Source organism: Schistocerca cancellata, chromosome 2, assembly GCF_023864275.1.
Source record: "Schistocerca cancellata isolate TAMUIC-IGC-003103 chromosome 2, iqSchCanc2.1, whole genome shotgun sequence".
Taxonomy (NCBI): Eukaryota; Metazoa; Arthropoda; class Insecta; order Orthoptera; family Acrididae; genus Schistocerca; species Schistocerca cancellata.
In genome coordinates, this window is record NC_064627.1 from 41,691,404 (window position 1) to 41,709,565 (window position 18,162).

At 41.5% G+C, this 18,162-nt stretch overlaps 1 protein-coding gene across 1 annotated transcript in view; it reads right to left on the bottom strand.

Annotated features, from left to right (window-relative positions):
* LOC126150512 (histone-lysine N-methyltransferase PRDM7-like) overlaps positions 1–18,162 on the bottom strand; it is a 277,290-nt gene that overhangs the window by 164,081 nt on the left and 95,047 nt on the right. The window contains exon 4 of the mRNA XM_049915881.1: positions 15,623–15,663. Within this exon, the coding sequence (XP_049771838.1) occupies positions 15,623–15,663 (41 nt within the window). The remainder of the gene's footprint in view (positions 1–15,622; positions 15,664–18,162) is intronic.

Sequence of the window (18,162 nt, forward strand, 5' to 3'; positions counted from 1 at the left end):
GGCTGTCTTGCTACGCCACAACAAGGGGACACATTGCCTCTCATGGTGTTGTGAAGTCTTTAGTATGTATGTCTCAGTGGCACAGTGGATGTCACTAACGTGACCCAACAATTCCTTGATGCTGTCTTGAGTGTTCCAATTTCAGTAATTGGCTATAAAGCATCCAGTTTTCTCTGTTGACAACCCATCCAGTAGAGTCCTTTCAGGTTCTCTTTTATATGTAACATATATCCAGATAGAGAAGAGGTCAGTTGAGTGAAGATCATTGTCAACTTCCCACTCCACTCAGTGAAATCAGGCAAACAGAAAGTATGGTCAATAGCCAAGATGGAATCTGTGGTGGAGCTGAATGTGTTGCTTGACCTCCATTCAGAAGACAGATATACTCTGATACCTAGAATTTTTCTTTCCTTGGCATAAAGACAGCAATCCTTGCTCCACACAAGATGGTCAACTGAACAATTTAAACACTTTGGAGGAGATACCGTATTTACTCGAATCTAAGCCGCACTCGAATCTAAGCCGCACCTGAAAAATGAGACTCGAAATCAAGGAAATAAATTTTCCCGAATCTAAGCCGCACCTGAAATTTGAGACTCGAAATTCAAGGGGAGAGAGAAGTTATAGGCCGCATCCCCAAATCGAAACAAAGTTGGTCCATTGTAATATGAGAGACAATTTCGGGCGAATGAATGACGATACAGCTACAGTAGTTTGGTTCGAGTCGTAAGCTTAGCAGTTAAGCTTTACCAGGTAGCCATTGCGATGCGTCAAGCGCTCCGTCCGTATTTATACGGGTACCCTTCCTTTTCCACGTGCTTCGTCTTGTTTGAATTGATTGCTTATTTTTTCTTTGATCTGATAAGCGCAGTTTTCTTTGCTATAGGTGTTTACATCACTCTAAGCTGAAAATGCATTACTGTACTGTGTCATGCATTGTTTGTCGCATTCTGATAGTGCGTGCTTACGGCCTGTCGCCGCTCGCGGCAGGGCTTGCTTTTGTGCGCGCTACCGCCGCTTACAATAAAAAAAAAAAAAAAAGAGAGGAATCGTCTCATTAGCGAAACAATGGCAATAAACTGCTATTTGCTGTTACTTATACTGCTGCTTTCTTTGATAATGATCAACAAGAACCAAATAATAGACTGCGTATGATAGAAGATGTTCTGAATGAGAGTTTAGCGAAAATTTTTCTCCGTTTGAAAATCTTTGCATGCGCCTCTTTAGTACATTACATTCTATACAGAAATTAGAGTCATCGTAGATTTAAAAATCTAGTCAATTGCCGTGCTTAATTTCTGACTGTATCACTACTAAGCATAAGAATAATACGGATATAAACATGACATGATATGTATATTCCTCCGCGTTTGCTGTTGTCTCACTCTAGTTTTGTAGTTTATTAGGCAGATAGGACTTAAATGAGATAGCAGCCAACATGAAACAATACATGGCAAAATGTTAATATTCGTATTATTCTCATGGTGACGAGAATACTGCATGTGATTCACAATTTGTAAAAGTTCCTATTAACAACCAACTCGTCTCACAGATAGGAAAAAAATTCAGAATGTAGAGTTGGCCATATTGACAAACATCCCAAACAGTCTTGCCAGTCGGATTTTCATAGTACATTGAAATGCTGCTACATTCGAAGATGAACAATACGGAATTTGTATTTACTTCGTTGGATAATGTATGAAAATGCAGTGGTCGAAACTCGGGGCGGAGAAAAAAAGCTCGTCTTCCACATTTTTTTTTTAATTTATTTCCTGACGCAGAGGTTTTGGCGCCAGTATTTATCTTTGTGCCTACAAAGCATGCCTGTGTAGAGCTACATATATTCGACGGCAGAAGTAAGTTGTGGCGGCACCCACCAACATTTTTCAGAACTTCAGCTTGCTTTGCACTCAATTCTAAGCCGCAGGCGGTTTTTTGGATTACAAAAACCGGAAAAAAAGTGCGGCTTGGATTCGAGTAAATACGGTATATAGGATTAATTTGTTTCCTGTGTCTTTGATCAGTGACTGTTACATGTGGCTTCACCAGCACAACCAAGAGTTGTGTGATGAAATTTTTGGCACTGTAAACACCTAAGGGGGTTTGATATATAGTTTCAACATCAAGATCTGATATACTCTGGTAGTATGGGACATTGAATGTTAGAAAAAATACTGCAGTTTTTTCTGGTTACTTTTCATTATAAAGTTCTGGTAACTTTTCTTTATAAAGTTCTTCACCTCTGGGATACTAACACTTGCCAATTTTTCCTCGAATCCTTTGGGATCAATTTCCAGTTTGCAAAAACTAATGGCGTTATGTACTTCAGTTGAAATAGGTTATAAAACTATATTTTTGAAACCTAAAAGCTTTGACACTTGTTGTAGTTGTTTCGACCAGCAGAGTCCTATTTCAAAGATGTTTGACTTATTTCAATAAACCATCAATGGACTCTATAAGGCTTTATGAATGTAGAAAGGTGGAATCTATTCAAAAGATCCTGTATCTCTCTTAACTACTACAAATGAACTTTGGCCAACTTGTGGCCTGTTATTATTTACACTATTCTTGTGGTGTGTTTTGTCAGAAGGAGGGCCTGCCTGAGCTATTTTTATTGACTTGACATTACAACTCACTGACAGTCTACTCTTTCCATCAGGAGTGTGAGTCTGAGCCATAAGAACCATTTCACTCCGACAAGGTGTGAGGGACACAAATGTCTAGCACAGGCAGAGGCCCATAGAAGTAGGGTGCAAAAGTTTCTGCAAAGGGTGCCTGCATTTGACTTGTCTTCCTCCACAGCCATCCATCCCATCAGCATGTCATAAATCTTGAGGCTGAGGTTGGAAGTTTTTACTATCATTGTGATCTAGGCAATTAAGACAAGACCCCAGCTCTCTCAGGCACACAACATTTCACCATCACACCTCATGATGGTCATACTAAAAGTTTACATTAATAGAGAATTGGCAGTAGTGAAGTGCGCTGGGCAAATTCCCATTGGGCAGGACATTTATAAATGGGCATTTCCCCCAGGAATTTTCCCAAAACAGTTTTAAAGGCCCAAAATCTGGGCATTTATAAAAAAAGTATTTTTCAAAATTTTCACAACTAGAATGTATAATTTACAATTGAAACAAGGCATGGGACAACACTCCCAATATTAGAAATTAGTAAATGTTTACATTTAAACATATATATTTCATTTATTGCCTTTATCACTGAGAACAAAAGGAAAGATGAAACAAAATTCTCCCCCCCCCCCCCCTTTCCAAAAAAATTGTTTAAATTTGCTGTACCAAAGATGGACACATGTTACTGACAGATATTTTTCTTTTACAATGTCCTTTTTATCTTTACCAGTTCTATTCTGTACTGTAGTGATAAGCTGGTACAAAAAACATTGTCCTTAAGTCATCACTTTGTAATGTAACACACTTTATAATCCGTATGAATATAATAGAGGGAAACATTCCATGTGGGAAAAATATATCTAAAAACAAAGATGATGAGACTTACCAAACAAAAGCGCTGGCAGGTCAATAGACACACAAACAAACACAAACATACACACAAAATTCTAGCTTTCGCAACCAACGGCTGCTTTGTCAGAAAAGAGGGAAGGAGAGGGAAAGACGAAAGGATGTGGGTTTCAAGGGAGAGGGTAAGGAGTCATTCCAATCCCGGGAGCGGAAAGACTTACCTTAGGGGGGAAAAAGGACGGGTATACACTCGCACACACACACATATCCATCCGCACATACACAGACACAAGCAGACATTTGTAAAGGCACAGAGTTTGGGCAGAGATGTCAGTCGAGGCGGAAGTAAAGAGGCAAAGATGTTGTTGAAAGACAGGTGAGGTATGAGTGGTGACAACTTGAAATTAGCGGAGGTTGAGGCCTGGCGGATAACGAGAAGAGAGGATATACTGAAGGGCAAGTTCCCATCTCCGGAGTTCTGACAGGTTGGTGTTAGCGGGAAGTATCCAGATAACCCGGACGGTGTAACACTGTGCCAAGATGTGCTGGCCATGCACCAAGGCATGTTTAGCCACAGGGTGATCCTCGTTACCAACAAACACTGTCTGTCTGTGTCCATTCATGTGAATGGACAGTTGTTGCTGGTCATTCCCACATAGAAAGCTTCACAGTGTAGGCATGTCAGTTGGTAAATCACGTGGGTGCTTTCACACGTGGCTCTGCCTTTGATCGTGTACACCTTCCGGGTTACAGGACTGGAATAGGTGGTGGTGGGAGGGTGCATGGGACAGGTTTTACACCGGGGACGGTTACAGGGGTAGGAGCCAGAGGGTAGGGAAGGTGGTTTGGGGATTTCATAGGGATGAACTAAGAGGTTGCGAAGGTTAGGTGGACGGCGGAAAGACACTCTTGGTGGAGTGGGGAGGATTTCATGAAGGATGGATCTCATTTCAGGGCAGGATTTGAGGAAGTCATATCCCTGCTGGAGAGCCACATTCAGAGTCTGATCCAGTCCCGGAAAGTATCCTGTCACAAGTGGGGCACTTTTGGGGTTCTTCTGTGGGAGGTTCTGGGTTTGAAGGGATGAGGAAGTGGCTCTGATTATTTGCTTCTGTACCAGGTCGGGAGGGTAGTTGCGGGATGCGAAAGCTGTTTTCAGGTTGTTGGTGTAATGGTTCAGGGATTCCGGACTGGAGCAGATTCGTTTGCCACGAAGACCTAGGCTGTAGGGAAGGGACCGTTTGATGTGGAATGGGTGGCAGCTGTCATAATGGAGGTACTTTTGCTTGTTGGTGGGTTTGATGTGGACGGACGTGTGAAGCTGGCCATTGGACAGATGGAGGTCAATGTCAAGGAAAGTGGCATGGGATTTAGAGTAGGACCGGGTGAATCTGATGGAACCAAAGCAGTTGAGGTTGGAGAGGAAATTCTGGAGTTCTTCTTCATTGTGAGTCCAGATCATGAAGATGTCATCAATAAATCTGTACCAAACTTTGGGTTTGCAGGCCTGGGTAACCAAGAAGGCTTCCTCTAAGCGACCCATGAATAGGTTGGCGTACGAGGGGGCCATCCTGGTACCCATGGCTGTTCCCTTTAATTGTTTGTATGTCTGGCCTTCAAAAGTGAAGAAGTTGTGGGTCAGGATGAAGCTGGCTAAGGTAATGAGGTTTTAGGTAGGGTGGCAGGTGATCGGCGTGAAAGGAAGTGCTCCATTGCAGCGAGGCCCTGGACATGCGGAATATTTGTGTATAAGGAAGTGGCATCAATGGTTACAAGGATGTTTTCCAGGGGTAACAGACTGGGTAAGGATTCCAGGCGTTCGAGATAGTGGTTGGTGTCTTTGATGAAGGATGGGAGACTGCATGTAATGGGTTGAAGATGTTGATCTACATAGGCAGAGATACGTTCTGTGGGGGCTTGGTATCCAGCTACAATGGGGCGGCCAGGATGATTGGGTTTGTGAATTTTAGGAAGAAGGTAGGGGTGCGGGGTGTTGGTGGGGTCAGGAGGTTGATGGAGTCAGGTGAAAGGTTTTGTAGGGGGCCTAAGGTTCTGAGGATTCCTTGAAGCTCTGCCTGGACATCAGGAATGGGATTACCTTGGCAAACTTTGTATGTGGTGTTGTCTGAAACCTGACGCAGTCCCTCAGCCACATACTCCCGACGATCAAGTACCACTGTCGTGGAACCCTTGTCCGCCGGAAGAATGACGATGGAACTGTCAGCCTTCAGATCATGGATAGCTTGGGCTTCAGCAGTGGTGATGTTGGGAGTAGGATTAAGATTTTTATGAAGGATTGAGAGGCAAGGCTGGAAGTCAGAAATTCCTGGAAGGTTTGGAGGGGGTGATTTTGAGGAAGAGGAGGTGGGTCCCGCTGTGACGGAGGACGGAACTGTTCCAGGCAGGGTTCAATTTGAATAGTGTCTTGGGGAGTTGGATCATTAGGAGTAGGATTACGATCATTTTTCGTCATGGCAAAGTGATATTTCCAGCAGAGAGTACGAGTGTAGGACAGTAAATCTTTGACGAGGGCTGTTTGGTTGAATCTGGGAGTGGGGCTGAAGGTTAGGCCTTTGGATAGGACAGAGGTTTCGGATTGGGAGAGAGGTTTGGAGGAAAGGTTAACTACTGAATTAGGGTGTTGTGGTTCCAGATTGTGTTGATTGGAATTTTGAGGTTTTGGAGGGAGTGGAGCTGGAAGTTGGAGATTGAGTAGATGGGAGAGACTGGGTTTGTGTGCGATGAGAGGAGGTTGAGGTTTGCTGGAAAGGTTGTGAAGGGTGAGTTAGTTGCCTTTCCGGAGGTAGGAAAGCAGGAGATTGGATAGTTTTTTAAGGTGGAGCGTGGCATGCTGTTCTAATTTGTGGTTGGCCTGTAGGAGGATGCTCTGAACAGCCGATGTGGAAGTGGGAGAGGAAAGATTGAGGACTTTTATTAAGGATAGGATTTGACGGGTGTGTTCATTGGCTGAGTTGATGTGTAGGTGAAGGATTAGGTGGGTGAGGGCAATGGATTGTTCAGTTTGGAACTGGTATAGGGACTGATGGAAAGAAGGGTTGCAGCCAGAGATGGGAACTTTGAGTGTGAGGCCTTTGGGGGTAATGCCAAATGTCAGACAAGCCTGAGAAAATAAAATATGGGAGTGTAATCTGGGTAGGGCGAAGGCATGTTTGCGGAGGGAGTGTAAATAAAACTTAATGGGGTCGTTGTGGGGGTGTTGTGAGGGTGACATGGTATTAGAAGGTGGAAAGTGTAACAGGAGGCTGAAATGAAAATGAAAATAAAAATAATAATATATGGGGAGAGATAAAGGTGAACTAGAGAGGAACTGGAGATCTGGTGTGAAAAAAGGCGAAAAAGTGTTTGTTAGAGCTGGGCTATGTTGATCCTGTGGTGAACATGTGTAGGTAGACAATGATGTGCATAAATATTAGGTGGTTGTGTTGCCGCCAAAACACGCTAAAGGGTGGAGAAATTCGGGAAAATTTCGAAAAAACTACGTGTAAATGTATTAAAAGGAGTGGTTTGTGGTGACAGATTATGAAACTGAGGCTATTAATTGTCTGACGAAGAAATAATGACGTTAAAATATGTGGGAAGCGGCTAAAAATGGTCAGTGATGTGAGAAAAACGGAAATGGAAATAAAGCAAAAGTTATTAGAACTAGCCGAAATGGTTGTTTAATAGGTGAAAGGAACTGTTTGGAACTAGAAACGGTGGATTTTGTAGTAGCGGTAGTGTTGAAAGTGGAAAAAAATTTTTTGGTTGTGGTTTGGAAGTGGGTTATGTATTATTGCGTATTATTGAATATATATCGGCGGGATAAAATTGTATAGTAGATTACGGTAAAAAGGAGAAGGTGAATATAAAGTGAAACTACTGGCAAAAACAGAAAGAGAAAATAAGACGACAGAAAAGATTTCGAAATGCAACAGTGACAATTGGGTTCAAATTAATGATATGAATATAATAGAAGGAAACATTCCACGTGGGAAAAATATATCTAAAACAAAGATGATGAGACTTACCAAACAAAAGTGCTGGCAGGTCGATAGACACACAAACAAACACAAACATACACACAAAATTCTAGCTTTCGCAACCAACGGCTGCTTCATCAGGAAAGAGGGAAGGAGAGGGAAAGACGAAAGGATGTGGGTTTTAAAGGAGAGGGTAAGGAGTCAACACCCCCACAACAACCCCATTAAGTTTTATTTACATTCCCTCCGCAAACATGCCTTCGCCCTAGCCAGATTACACTCCCATATTTTATTTTCTCAGGCTTGTCTGACATTTGGCATTACCCCCAAAGGCCTCACACTCAAAGTTTTCCATCTCTGGCTGCAACCCTTCTTTCCATCAGTCCCTATACCAGTTCCAAACTGAACAATCCATTGCCCTCACCCACCTAATCCTCCACCTACACATCAACTCAGCCAATGAACTCACCCGCCAACTCATATCCTTAATAAAAGTCCTCAATCTTTCCTCTCCCACTTCCACATTGGCTGTTCAGAGCATCCTCCTACAGGCCAACCGCAAATTAGAACAGCATGCCACCCTCCACCTTAAAAAACTATCCAATCTCCTGCTTTCCCACCTCTGGAAAGGCAACTCACTCGCCCTTCACAACCTTTCCAACAAACCTCAACCTCCTCTCATTGCACACAAACCCAGTCTCTCCCATCTACTCAATCTCCAACTTCCAGCTCCACTCCCTCCAAAACCTCAAAATTCCAACCAACACAACCTGGAACCACAACACCCTAATTCAGTAGTTAACCTTTCCTCCAAACCTCTCTCCCAATCTGAAACCTCTGTCCTATCCAAAGGCCTAACCTTCAGCCCCACTCCCAGATTCAACCAAACAGCCCTCGTCAAAGATTTACTGTCCTACACTCGTACTCTCTGCTGGAAATATCACTTTGCCACGAAGAAAAATGATCCTAATCCTACTCCTAATGATCCAACTCCCCAAGACACTATCCAAATTGAACCCTGCCTGGAACAGTTCCATCCTCCGTCACAGCGGGACCCACCTCCTCTTCCTCAAAATCACCCCCTCCAAACCTTCCAGGAATTTCTGACTTCCAGCCTTGCCTCTCAATCCTTTATAAAAAACCTTAATCCTACTCCCAACATCATCACTGCTGAAGCCCAAGCTATCCGTGATCTGAAGGCTGACAGTTCCATCGTCATCCTTCCGGCGGACTAGTGTTCCACGACAATGGTACTCGATCGTCGGGAGTATGTGGCTGAGGGACTGCGTCAGCTTTCAGACAACACCACATACAAAGTTTGCCAAGGTAATCCCATTCCTGATGTCCAGGCGGAGCTTCAAGGAATCCTCAGAACCTTAGGCCCCCTACAAAACCTTTCACCTGACTCCATCAACCTCCTGACCCCACCGACACCCCGCACCACTACCTTCTACCCTCTTCCTAAAATTCACAAACCCAAACATCCGATCAACATGTTCAGCCCATTACATGCAGTCTCCCATCCTTCATCAAAGACACCAACCACTTTCTCGAACGCCTGGAATCCTTACCCAGTCTGTTACCCCCGGAAAACATCCTTGTAACCATTGATGCCACTTCCTTATACACAAATATTCTGCATGTCCAGGGCCTCGCTGTGATGGAGCACTTCCTTTCACGCTGATCACCTGCCACCCTACCTAAAACCTCTTTCCTCATTACCTTAGCCAGCTTCATCCCGACCCACAACTTCTTCACTTTTGAAGGCCAGACATACCAACAATTAAAGAGAACAGCCATGGGTACCAGGATGGCCCCCTCGTACGCCAACCTATTCATGGGTCGCTTAGAGGAAGCCTTCTTGGTTACCCAGGCCTGCAAACCCAAAGTTTGGTACAGATTTATTGATGACATCTTCATGATCTGGACTCACAGTGAAGAAGAACTCCAGAATTTCCTCTCCAACCTCAACTGCTTTGGTTCCATCAGATTCACCTGGTCCTACTCTAAATCCCATGCCACTTTCCTTGACGTTGACCTCCATCTGTCCAATGGCCAGCTTCACACGTCCGTCCACATCAAACCCATCAACAAGCAACAGTACCTCCATTATGACAGCTGCCACCCATTTCACATCAAACGGTCCCTTCCCTACAGCCTAGGTCTTCGTTGCAAACGAATCTGCACCAGTCCGGAATCCCTGAACCATTACACCAACAACCTGAAAACAGCTTTCGCCTCTTTACTTCCGCCTCGACTGACATCTCTGCCCAAACTCTGTGCCTTTACAAATGTCAGCTTGTGTCTGTGTATGGTTCAAAATGGCTCTGAGCACTATGGGAGTCAACTGCTGTGGTCATAAGTCCCCTAGAACTTAGAACTACTTAAACCTAACTAACCTAAGGACATCACACACATCCATGCCCGAGGCAGGATTCGAACCTGCGACCGTAGCGGTCGTGCGGTTCCAGACTGTAGCACCTTTAACCGCTCGGCCACTCCGGCCGGCGTCTGTGTATGTGCGGATGGATGTGTGTGTGTGTGTGTGTGTGTGTGTGTGTGTGTGTGTGTGTGTGTGTGTGTGTGTGCGCGCGCGAGTGTATACTCGCCCTTTTTTCCCCCTAAGGTAAGTCTTTCCGCTCCCGGGATTGGAATGACTCCTTACCCTCTCCCTTAAAACCCACATCCTTTCGTCTTTCCCTCTCCTTCCCTCTTTCCTGACGAAGCAGCCGTTGGTTGCGAAAGCTAGAATTTTGTGTGTATGTTTGTGTGTCTATCGACCTGCCAGCACTTTTGTTTGGTAAGTCTCATCATCTTTGTTTTTAGATACACTTTATAATCCGTGTGAAATCTCTGAATATTAGTGAAGAATGATTATTGATAACAACATGTCTTAAACATCTGACATGCGTTTCTTGATAATAAACGTATTCTTAAATGTTAAACTCTTTAAGATAAAAAAAATAAATAAATAAATAAAAAATAAAAAATTCTTTACTGTCAGATGTAGTGACACACGAGACTACTTTTGTATAACTGCACTGCCTTGAAGATAAAATGAGAACATTCATAAAACGGTTTAATAACAAAAACTCAATACTGAAGATGCTGGAATCATTCAATTCTGATACTAGTTGATTCCTAAAGAATCGGCAATTCTTGGACTCGTGGAATTGCAATCGGCAGATGACCCATCCCTAATTACAATCATTGTGGATAAACTTTTTTTACTGCAATATTTTTGCAGTAGTATAGTATAAGTATTGAGGCCATGAGATGACCTGGGGGAGCCTCTGCGAATACCTTGAGACTCTGGCAAAACAATTGGGATGACACGCGATTACAGGAACTCAGCGAGAGAGTTCTCTTAGCCTCTGTCACCTTTATATTCTCCAACTTTCTACCTGCATGTGGTGCCCCTGTCAAGCCGAGCAACTCGGTTGGGTAACCAACCACAGCAGGAAACTGAGTAGGTGAGCAGAGGGGAATTGGAGGTGGAAGGCAATGGGAAACCACCACTGATACTTTTCCAATGAGAACCTCGAAGCTTTGCTCAGTTCTAAATTATCCTGAGCTTCAAGTCCCCCAGTTGGATCTCTGGGGGATACAGGATTGAGAGAAGTCACTAGACCAACAGCACAGTGCATATTATCCCTGCGCACTGTAAGAAAGGTTGCAATATGGAATGTGTGTGGGCTAATTCAGACATGAAAACTTGCCATAGTAGAGAGAGAAATGGACCTGTGTGGCCTGGATTTCCTTGGGCTTAGTGAGACTCACTGGACAGGAGGTAGCCATTTTATGACTCAAGGAAGGAGCATTGTGTACTTTTCAGGGAGTAGTGACCAAAGTACGAACGGTGTTACAATAGTTGTTCCTAGAAATCTGAACAGCTGTGTTATAGGTTATGAACCCATTAATGAGTGGATCATCTCTATCAAACTGAATGCTCTCCATGCAGACTCAACATAATTCAGATCTATGCTCCTACAGCTACAGTGTCAGATGAGGAGATGGAGAAGTTCTATGACCAACTGGAGCAAATCCTTAGTAAGATCCTAGCAAAGAACAGACAATAATCCAAGGCAACTTCAATGCTAAAGTTGGAGATTCTACCCAAGACTTGCACTTAAGATCCATCATTGGACTTTATGGTCTTGGTGAGAGACATGAACAAGGCATGAACTTAATGGATTTCTGTGTGAGTAACGACATGTCCATCTGTAACACAATGTTTCAACATCACCCAAGATGACTGTACACTTGGATATCACCTGGTGATAGATTTAGAAACCAAATCGACTTCATCCTAGTGTGAAGATGTTGGAAGATTTCAGTCTTAGATTGTAAAACCTTTCCTGGAGCTTACTGTGGTAGTGATCACATTCTACTATCCATAAAAATGCGCATTATGCTTAAATCTACCAAGAAGAAAGAAGAAAGGCAGCTAAGACTCACAAACAAGGAACATATTTGCAAGTTTGGTAAACTTGTAAGACCAAAACTTCACAAGATCAGTTTCGATAAGGAAGCATCTGCATCACAAATATGGGACCAAATGAAGAATGTTGTTTCCTCGTCACTTCCGACATCACAACAATCACAGAGTGCAAAACGTCCATGGCTAGCGCAGTTCACACTACAGTTAATTGATGAGAGAACCCATCTGAAGAAAACTGGTATCCACACTACCCAGGATCAACACAGATACAAGAACCTGTGCAGAGTAATACAACAGAACTGTAGAAAGGACAAAGCACATTTCATTAACGGTATCTGTAATGAAATGGAACAACATCATAATTGCAATCAGGTATACGATCTCTTAAAGAAAATCAGCAGCATCACCCGTGAATTTAATCCTCGTATGTGGGTGGTAGATGACCAGAAGGGTAGCCCTATCAGAGACAGGGAACATCGTTGCGAGATGGAAACAGTACTGTGAAAAGCTGTACTCTGGAATTAACAACAGTACGGACAATCAAGCAGTTGAGCAACTTACTTAGGAACCTACAATCTTACGTAGTGAAATAGAGAATGCGATTCGACATCTGAAGAATTATAAAGCCCTTGGTGTAGACCGTATATCTGGAGAAATGATCAAAGAATGTGACGTGAAGGTATTGATGTGCTGCATTCATTATGTAAAAGAATGTGGGAAACTGGGGAGTGGCCGGATGACTGGCCAAAGTCTCTCTTCATCCCCTTACAAATGAAAGGGTCTATCAGGAATTGCTACAACTACCAAACTATTGCCCTCATATCTCATGCAGATAAAATTTTGCTCCGCTTTCTGAACCAACATTTGAAGCCATACATTCAGCCTCATATATCCACAGAACAAGCAGGTTTTGTTGAAAGGAATGAAAGGAAAGGAACTCGTGAACAGATCCTCAACATAAGACAAATAATTGACAAATCGCGAGAGTTCTGTGTTCCAGTTTTCATCTGCTTCCTTGACTATAGGAAAGCCTTGACTGTGTTGTCTGGGAAAGTCTGTGGCAGGAGCTTGCAGAGTTCGGTGTCCCACCTCACTTGATAGCATTGATCGAAAGTCTATACAATAATCACTTCACAGTTGTAAAGACAAGTGCTGGCATGTCTGATTCCTTCAGAGTATCAAAAGGTGTGAGACGGGGTTGTGTCCTATCCCCACAACTGTACAACATCTATGTAGAACATGTCATTAGGAAAGCTCTTGATGGTTGGACCAAAGGCATCTCAATTGGTGGGAGAAGTATCAACAATCTTCATTTTGCTGATAACACTGTGCTTTTAGCCAATAGCGAAGATGAACTTGCTGAGCTACTAACAAGAATAAAGGACATTAGTCTAGCATATGGATTAGACATCAACATCAGCAAGTCCAAACTCATGATAATTGATCGAGAAGACCAGATCCATTTTACAGATCGATTAAAGGAACTGGAAGTTGTGCATTCCTTCGCCTATCTTGGGTCAACCAACTGCAGCACAAGAAGTTGTGAAGATGAGATAAGAAGACGGATCACGCTAGGGCGAATAGCTATGAAGAAGCTCATCAAGATCTGGTAGAGCAGAGCAGTAACAAACACCACAAAGATCTGGCTAGTCGAAACATTTGTGTTTTCTGTCTTCTTTTGCGATTGCAAAACATGGACACTCAAGGCCAGAGACAAACAGTGCATTGATGCGTTTGAGCTTTGGGCTGGCATAGGAGGCAACACATAAAATGGACCAAAAGAAGAACAAATGTGTCCATTATTGAACAACTCGATATCTCCAGGCGCCTTTCTTTTTGAGTCACAAAAAAAATTCTCCATTTCTTTGGCCATATTGTGGGAAGAGATGAAGAAAATCCAGAGAAAATAATTTTACAGGGAAAGATCGAGGGCATAAGAACAAGAGGAAGAGTAGGGAGCAAATGGATAGATCAAATTAGAAGATCTCCAGTCTACCTCTTCAGTAGGCACTAAGAGAAGCTGGCAACCGTCTTGGATGGAGACGCTTGGTTCATGGGGCCACGAGACTCAGCAATGAGCACAATGACTTATGGTGATAGCAAAAGTAAAAATACTACCTACAGGCCACCAACTTAATACAAACTGTACCTTATTTCCACAATTACATTTAAACTTGAGTTTTGTTTTCTTTTCTTATTGTGCACTACCCCCATTGAAAATGTATGGTTATGTTTACAGTCCAATTTATTTCCCTAAACAGTGTTGCAAAACACCTTTTCCAATACAAAATATCAGTTTACATTTCTTTTATAAGCACCACTTATCAATTAATCTTTAAAATGCATAAATGCTTCGTCATTTATGAATTTTGGACATATGCCCAGGCATTTATCCTGGGCATTTGCCCCAACGTATAAATGCCCAGGCATTTTGCATAACTAGTTGGCATTGCTGGACAGCCTACAGCTCGGAAATCATAAGGCTACCAGGCCCAAACCCAGTCATTACAGGCTGGGACCATGAGGGGTGAAAAAAGGCAGTCACAGGTTAGACTTGCAGCACATAAGGAACATACTGGAGTTGTAAGACCTTTGGGGGCCACTAGAATTGATTTTTTGGAATTGACTACACAATTCTTCTTTTGTCTTTGGACGGATTCTAAAAATAAAAAAAATAAAAAATACAAAAAATTCAGAGTCACAGGATAGTTACAAATTGTTCAAGATAATTTTTTGATTATGAATGTTGCATTATTTCCTCAGGTTCTTTAAGGCTTCTAAATATAGTGTAAGTCCCACTAGATAAACTCAGAGCTCAAAATAACACTATTTTTCAAACTGCTATGAGATATGCTGAAAACAGTTGACATTAATTTTTCAAATACATTTAAACAAATAGGAATTAAGTTCAAATGAACACAGTGAATTCTCCTAGTTTTTCATAGTTTTTACATAACTTTTCATTTCAGTTCCCAAAGTAGAAAACTTTCATCATAAAAACCCAAGATTCAAAGTGATCTGCTTTTCCTCAAAGATAAAAATCACACTAGCATTAACTCTGGGTAAATGTGGTATTTTTACCTGCTGATATTGTTCTCCACAGTATTAGGTCTCAATAGAATCTTGTATCACACAAGTACTTAACCATATGAAATGATGAATAAACAAGTAACAGCACCACAATGGAGGAGATGGAAAAGTCATGTAGTCTCTCGTAATGTTCTTGCTCAGAAACCTTCCACCCCTACTTGTAGAAATACGATGACACACAAAAAAGCGTTGATGTAATAAAGAGACACCTTTGCATTAATCTGGCATATTTTTGTTACATTAATACAACCCAAGTGGCTTCTGCCCATAGTTTCCACTACACAGAAATACATTATTTAACCATGATGTTGACTCTCTCAAGGAAGCATTTTAACACATTTTGTTTCTTACATTAAAATGAATGAAGTAAAATATTTGTTACCATATTAACACTACACACTGTCAAGCAACTACCATAATTTGTAATAACGGTGTCATCTAAACTGTACAAATAAAACATGTTTCTATTGATTACTAGCATATTCTTCCATATGACAAATACTTCACTAGTCTAATTAAATTGTAAACACTGTTTCTAAGATCTTCTTTAGTATTAGTTTTTTGATTATTAAAACCAAAATGTCCATATGTATTTTGCAAGACTGCTTAATGAACTAAATTGCAACTACCTGAAAGAGTACTGGTCTTTTTCCTTGGGTCTCTCTGTCACCTGTAAAAAAAGATGCATTCAATTACTCATCAATGATTTTCCTAAACATAGAAAAAATATAAGACTAGCCTGAGTACAGGAGTTTTCTGCTATATGATGTTGTGACTGGTTTGATGCAGCTCTCCAGTGTATTCTATCCTGTGCAAAACCTCTTCATCTCCATATAATTAAGCAAAACTATATGCGGCTGAACCTGTTTACTGTATTCACCCCTTGGTTTCCTTCTACAATTGGTACTGCCGACACTTCCCTCTATTACCAAATTAATGATTCACTGAGGCCTCAACGAATCTCTCCTTTTAATCAAGTTATGCTATAAATTTATTTCTCGCCAAGTTCGATTCAGTACCTTCTCATCAGTTACTTGACCTACCCATCTAATCTTCAGCATTCCTCTGTAGCCAAACAATTCAAAAGTTTTATATTTTCTTCTTGTCTAAACTCCTTATTGATCACATTTCACTTCCATACACAGCTGAACACCAGACATTTAAATTGTATTAGACTTTCTCAGATTTTCTTGTGATAGCCAGTTCTTTATACTTTGATCATCATCAATTATTTTGCTATCTATTACTTTTAGTGTCTCATTTTCTAATCTAATTCCCTCAGCATTACATATTTTAAACTAACTACATTTCATTACCACTTCTTTATTTTAATTCATACTCATAACATCTTTTCAAGACGTTACCCATTCCAGTCAACAGCTCTTTGAAGTCCTTTGCCGTCCGACAGAATTACACTGTTACTGGCAAACCTCAACATTTTTATTACTTCTCGAACTTTAATTCCCTTCCAAAATTTTTCTTTGGTTTCCTTTAATGATTGCTCAACGTATATATTGAATAACATCAGAGATAGGCTGTATATCTATGACACTCCCTTCTTAACCTCTGCTTCCCTTTCATGCAATTCAACTCCAATTACTCTAACCTGATTTCTGTATAAGTTGCAAACAGTCTTTTGCTCCCTGTATTTTGTTCCAGTTATCTTCAGAATTTCAAAGAGTGTATTCCAATCAAAATTTTTCTCTAAATCTACCGATGCTATAAATGTAAGTTTGCATTTTTTTCAACTTCTCTCAACAGGGTCAGTATTGCCTCACATGTTTCTACATTTCTCTGGAACCCAAACTGCTCTCTCCTGAGACTGTCTTTGTCCAGTTTTTCTCCAGTCTTCTGTAAAAAATTCATGTTCATTCTCCTGTAAATAATTCATGTCAGTATTTTGTTACCATGGATTATTAAATTGATAGTTCGGTAAGATACATGTCTGTCAGCACACACACACACACACACACACACACACGCACACACACAGAGAGAGAGAGGGAGAAAGAGAGAGAGAGAGAGAGAGAGAGAGAGAGAGAGAGAGAGAGCTAAAAATACCCAACAGTTTACATTTAACTGTGCCTGTCTGTAGTTCATCACCTCCCGTATGTGGTGTGTAGCAATCTATTCTAATTATTATTATTATTATTATTCCATCTTGTATTTTCTAATAATTACTCATAACAGTAACAGTAATTGTTTCTGTAACTTCCATCATGTCAATTACCTGTGTAATTTTCAAAACACTGAATAAGCTCAGTTACTTCTTTAAGTCCTGGTAAACAAATTTTGCATCTTTCCTCCAATCACTCTCTATCCCTCTCCCTACCTCCCTCCCCCCCCCCCTCCCTCCCTCTCTCTCTCTCTCTCTCTCTCTCTGTCTCTCAACTATTATTTCATGTTTTTCCCGATGTATTTTCTACATAAAGCCAATTCCCACATACTATAAACAACATAGTTTAGGTAAACTCACTCCTTACATTTTACTGAATTGTTGCTTTCATTTTCTTGAAAGCAAGTACTACTATATAGCTGATCTTGAAACTGACTGAAGTTCCCAACTTTTTAGTTTCTGTAATTTTTTAACCATGTTCTCACTTGTAAGGTGCATGCACAGAGAACACAACTCCATCATGTAAACTCATAATTGGCTGGCACACATAAAAGTAACATTTAACAGGACATAGCTGCATACTTTATTATTATTAAATAAAACAGATATTTTGCAACATCAACATGCGCTCTGCTACGACAGTTAATCAATGAGATGATCTAATGGAGAGCAGTGGGCTTAATCACAGGATCATTTAGTAATTGCAAAAGTGTTACGAAGATGATAGATAAAATCCAGTGGAAGACTCTGCAAGAGAGACGCTCAGTAGCTTGGTACGGGCTTTTGTTGAAGTTTCGAGAACATACCTTCACCGAGGAGTCAAGCAGTATATTGTTCCCTCCTACATATATCTCGCAAAGAGACCATGAGGATAAAATCAGAGAGATTAGAGCCTACACAGAGGCATACCGACAATCTTTCGTTCCACGAACAATACGAGACTGGAATATAAGGGAGAACCGATAGAGGTACTCAAGGTACCTTCTGCCACAGACCGTCAGGTGGCTTACGGAGTATAGATGTAGATGTAGACGTAGATGTAGATGTAGAAGC